The sequence below is a fragment of the Cebus imitator genome, unplaced genomic scaffold (assembly GCF_001604975.1).
Source record: "Cebus imitator isolate Cc_AM_T3 unplaced genomic scaffold, Cebus_imitator-1.0 Scaffold92, whole genome shotgun sequence".
NCBI classification, from domain to species: Eukaryota; Metazoa; Chordata; class Mammalia; order Primates; family Cebidae; genus Cebus; species Cebus imitator.
In genome coordinates, this window is record NW_016107407.1 from 9192125 (window position 1) to 9197657 (window position 5533).

A 5533-nucleotide genomic window follows, 5' to 3' on the forward strand; every position below is an offset into this window, starting at 1 on the left:
TTTTTTTTTAAAAAGACAGAGTCTCACTCTGTCACCAGGCGCCAGGCTGGAGTGCAGTGGCACCATCTTGGCTCACTGCAACCTCCGCCTCCCAGGTTCAAGCAATTCACCTGCCTCAACCTCCTGAGTAGCTGGGACTGCAGGCGCCCGCCACCATGCCCAGCTAATTTTTGTATTTTTAGTAGAGACGGGGTTTCACCATGTTGGCCAGGATGGTCTTGATCTCTTGACCTTATGATCCACCCACTCTGGCCTCCCAAAGTGCTGGGATTACAGGCGTGAGCCACCGCGCCCGGCCCTGGGTAAATATATTTAAGAACAGAGCACTTCATTTTTAAAAGGTGAAGTGTCAGAAACAGTGTGTGTGACAACCACCATTAGAGAAATTATTTATAATAAATTGTTCAGAATGATACACTGTTTGGCAATTAGATTGGGGAAGGTGTGGGAAGGCTTATTTGGTTCAGTTCTTGGGAAGAAAAGATGAAAAGTCAACACCTGCATACCAAAAGAAGATGGCAACAGTGAAAACACAGCAGAAGTCCTCTATTGTTTGGGGATGTCATTCTTTTCCTCATTAACCTCTTGGGATTTTGGGGTACTATTTTATGATTCTTCACCGAAATATTTTCTAGGAGAATTAGCTCCCAAAAAAGAGCATGAGGCTTTAACTTGAAGAAAGACAGAACGTACATACTGCTTTACAACTGTTGGCTATCAGGCTTGCGGTCTTCTTAAAGGTCTTTTCAAGGTAGTGTGCAAATCTTTCATTCTCATTTTCTTTTGACCCAAGCTGAAGAAATTCACCTATAAAGAAGGAAAGGGGTCATTCAAGAGGTAGCTTTATTGCCTGGCTAAACACCAGGATTGAATAACAAAGAAAAATGAGAATCAACGTACCACGCACCAAATCTTCAATAACTTGGGTTAAAATAGATATAACAGTTGTATTTCCAATTCGTGCCAGAGCTATAGATGCTGCAGAAAGAATTAAATCTCCAGCAAGAACAGCCTAGAAAAAGACAGGGGGAAAACACAATGTTCAGAAAAAAGTATGAGAGCAATAGAGGCAATGACGAAACTGACTGGAAGCGATCTTCGTGGAAGGGGGGCTCATCTTGGATGCAGGGTTTTTTTTTTTTTTAACCTTCCTCTTCCTCAGCAGTCTAACAATCAGTTACAGATTTGGGACAGTGTTTGAACTGGACTGGCTCTCAGAGATGACCATGTCACTTCCCAGTTCATAATGATGGGTTACGGATTTGAGGCAGTGTTTGTGACTGGACTGGCTCTCAAAGATGACTATGTCACTTTCCAGTTCGTAATAATCAGTTACAAATTTGAGACCGTGTTTGAACTGGACTGGCTCTCGGAGATGACCATGTCACTTTCCAGTTCATAATAATCAGTTACAGATTTGGAACAGTGTTTGAACTAGACTGGCTCTCAGAGATGACCATGTCCATCTCCCCAGCTGACAGCTGAAGAAATCAACGCCTGGAGAGGGTGGGCAGCTTCCCCTCACAAGCTTCACCTGCCAGCCCCACCGAAATGCAGCTGCCTTCAGTTTTGCTACACTGGATGTTCATTCTTCTCTTGTGCCTTTCCACTTACTGGTCCTTCTGCTCAAAAAGTTCCGCCCCCTTCTTCACTGAGTGGACTTATTTGCCTAATGAGGTCAGATGCCACCTCCAAGAAGTCCCTCTACCCACCCCGATCCCTCAGTCTGGTCAGATGCCTTCCTTTTGTGCGAGTACAACACCCATGCACACTCTGCGACCAACACACCTTGCATACCAGTCAGGAATGCTCTAGTCTCTAAGCTCCCAGGGCAGTGGGGAGGGTGGGGTGGGGTGGGGTGGGGTGGGGAGGGTAGAGCTCGGACTAGGAATCATCTCAGCTAGTACTGAGCACACCCCAGAGCATGGCACGATATGTGTTATTTTCAATGAAAACTAAACCAAGGAATTTTGGCTCAAAGTGAAATGCTTTTTGTACTATATGACACTGCCACTCATTCCTAGGCAAAAAAAATTTTTTCCACTGAACACTAAATAATCAACATCTTTCCAATCTTCTTCCGATTGTGATGGACATCTACACTGTATTAGCAACTAGTTACAAATTACTGCATAAATAGTTGAATTATAATCAAACTATATATATTAATTTGCATATTTAAAGATACATACGTTTCTTTTTTTTTTTTTTTGAGACAGAGTCTTGCTCTGTTGCCCAGGCTGGAGTGCAGTGGCACAATCTCGGCTCACTGCAGCCTCTGCCCGGTTCAGGCAATCCTCCCACCTCAGCCTCTTGAGTAGCTGGGACTCCAGGCATGCACCACCATGCCCAGTAATTTTTATCTTTTTACTAGAGATGGGGTTTCATTATGTTGGCCAGGCTGGTCTTGAACTCCTGGCCTCAAGTGATCCAGCTGCCTTGGCCTCCCAAAGTGCTATGACTACAGGCATGAGCCATCACGCCTGGCCATAAGTGTTATATTCTATAGTAATTAGTCATAAAGGCTAGAGTTCACAGAATTTTTAACATAACCTTTTAGATCCTTATTGTCTTACTTCTTTAGTATCTAAAACAGTGACGTTCAGTGTGTTTACCAATTAATCACCACTTTATATAGTATATATAATGTAAGATTCCCTGATGTAAGTATATGCTTATAAAGTCATTTTACAAATTATGATATATATGTACACACTTACATTCCCCCACCCAGCCCCTACATCGTTAGCAGCTCAGGGCTTGGGATCCATTGGCCTTTACTTTTTTCTTCTCCGGGCTGGGGATATCCTAGAGGCCAAAAGGTCCAGCATGACATGGACTGTGGAAGGTCAGGGGTGGGAGTTAAAGGAAGTGCGTGCTAGGAAGCCCAGGCCAGGCCTCACAAGGGCTCACCAGGAGGGCACTGTGTGTGTGGGTTTTTGTCCTGGTGACACAGCAGCTGTGCGTCAGGGAGGAACCTGGCAGGTAGCCCTGGGCTGAGCAGATGGCTGTCACAGCTGGAAGATGCAGGTGAGGGCAGCACACATGTCCTTGACCTGCTCTCAGAAAGAGGCCCCCAACAGCGGAGGCAGACACACGGGGGCTAGCCGAGGAGAAGACCTTCATTTGTTCTCTTGATCCTCCTCCCCAAACCAAGGCTCCAAATAAGGCTTTAGGACTGGCCCTGCCTGAAAACAGACACAGCTGATTGCAGGGACGGGTCACAGAGCTACCCACGTCCTCTCCAAACCAAAACACCATCTGCTTTTTTGGCTAACTCTCTGAGGTATATAGTTCAGTCAACAGGACATAAAACCTTTTAGTCTAAAATTTGAAATAAAAGGCATGTAAATGAAACTGCAGGACTTGATTTCAAAACAAAGTCATTTATGGTCAAATAAAATCAGCATGTGAAGATAGCAATGAACATACATATTTCTTTTTTTAATGAGGAGAATTAAATAGGAAGGGACCAGGGATACTATAGATCTGTGAGAGAGAAAAAGAGGTGAGGGTGGGGCAGTTATATTTGCACAAACTTATTATTTTTTTTGAAACGAAGTCTCACTCTGATATCCAGTCTGGACTGCAATGGTGTGATCTCAGCTCACTACAATCTCCCTCTCTCAGGTTCAAGCGATTCTCCTGCCTAAGCCTCCTGAGTAGCTGGGGTTACAGGCACATGGCACCATACCTGGCTAATTTTTGTGTTTTTTCCAGTAGAGACAGGGTTTCACCCTGTTGGCCAGGCTGGTCTCGAGCTCGTGGCCTCCAGTTATCCATCTCCCTCAGCCTCCCAAAGTGCTGGGTTATAGGTGTGCACCATGATGCCTGGCTAATTTTTGTATTTTTAGTAGAGATGGGGTTTCACTATGGTGGCCAGGCTGGTCTTAAACTCCTGACCTCAGGTGATCCGCCCGCTTCAGCCTCCCAAAGTGCTGGGATTACAGGCGTGAGACACGGCGTCCGGCCTGCACAAACTTTTTGTTTGCTCTTCAGTAGAGGCACATGTGTGGTGATGGTGATGGGTGCCTGCTCTCCAAGGCCTGAGCATTTTTATTCTCATCTGTTCAACTCTATTCTCATCCTTTAACCCAAGATCTCTGCATCCTCAAACCAAAGTCCCTGCTTCCCATATTCCCCATGCTAGCAATACAGAAATATGCTTTAATGTATACATATATGAACCAAACCCAATTACAGAACTTCCATTTCAAAAGATAAAATTTTCATGGTAGAAGAGTATCTCTCTGACATTTCCTTTTTATTTTTTTTTGCTTTGACATTTACATGAAGCACTCAATTAAGCAAATTTTAAAAAATTAAACTGAATCTGGGTAATCTAACCTCAAAAGTAAAATGTATGATTCCTTAAGAAATACATTTTTGGAGACCCATGAAAATCCCTTTCCTTATAACCAAAGAAATTTAATAAGAAATACTAAGTTTATGTTTCTATGGCATTTTCTATTACTAATTTATCAAGTACCTATAATATAGATAAGACATGAATACCTTTTTGAAATTTGGAAGACCACATTACATTTAAGCAAGCATATTTTACTTATTAATGAGACAAAGCTGAAAAACAACTGTGGTCCAAAAAGCATGTGATTTGGTAAGAGAGACTTTAAAAAACCAAAAAGACGTACCTTCTTTTCACCCCAGATCTTATTAACTGTGTGTTTTCCTCTTCGAGAACTTGCATCGTCAATAATGTCATCATGAACGAGACTAGCAGTGTGGATCATTTCTGCAATTAAGGCTATGGTGCGCTGGCTGGCTTGCACGTGTCTAATTAACAGAAAGCAATGCTTTTTAACAGACGTCGCCTAGAACCTTCTCAGCAATCAGCTTTTGAAAACTGGACATCGGATCTAGGATAAAGAATGTTATTTCTCTAAGAGAAACTGTGTAAAAACTCTGGCTTCATGACAGAGCCATTTCTATCATTTGAAGAACATTTTACAAATGCGTGAGAAACCCTGGCATGACATTTTATGAATTCCACATTAAAGAAGTAGAAATTGTACAATTAACCCCAAAAAAGGTAAATGATCAGAAGTCTGGCTGATCTTATTGGGCTGAAGAATCATCTTTATAGCAATGTTCTTGGTCAGGTGTTAAGTTTACAAGTTTATACATTTTGGGGTGCATAGGGAAGATAAGTGAGAAGCTTTTTTTTTTTTTTTTTTTTTTTTGAGACCTAGTTTTGCTCTTGTTGCCGAGGCTGGAGTGCAATGGCCCGATCTCGTCTCACTACAGCCTCCACCTCCTGCGTTCAAGAGATTCTCCTGCCACAGCCTCTCAAGTAGCTGGGATTACAGGCATGCACCGCCATGCCCAGTTAATTTTGTATTTTTAGTAGAGACAGGGTTTCTCCACATTGGTCAGGCTGGTCTCGAACTCCCAACCTCAGGTGACCCGTGAGCCTCCCAAAGTGCTGAGATTACAGGTGTGAGCCACCTTGCCCGGCGAGAAGCATTTTTTTAAAAAGGTATTTTAAAGACTCAACTGTCTCAATATTCAAAGC

The 5533-nt window shown here is 43.0% G+C and overlaps 1 protein-coding gene across 4 annotated transcripts in view; it reads right to left on the reverse strand.

Moving 5' to 3' along the window:
- PDSS1 (decaprenyl diphosphate synthase subunit 1) overlaps positions 1 to 5533 on the reverse strand; it is a 53032-nt gene that overhangs the window by 22260 nt on the left and 25239 nt on the right. For 3 of the 4 annotated variants that reach the window (XM_017535505.2, XM_017535508.2, XM_017535506.2), the window contains 3 exons: positions 4653 to 4794; positions 901 to 1012; positions 698 to 807 (listed from right to left, as the gene is read on the reverse strand). In XM_017535505.2, coding sequence (XP_017390994.1) covers positions 698 to 807; positions 901 to 1012; positions 4653 to 4794 — 364 coding nt within the window. Of the gene's footprint in view, positions 1 to 697; positions 808 to 900; positions 1013 to 4652; positions 4878 to 5533 lie in introns of all 4 variants that reach the window. The other variant, XM_017535512.2, reaches the window with a different exon arrangement.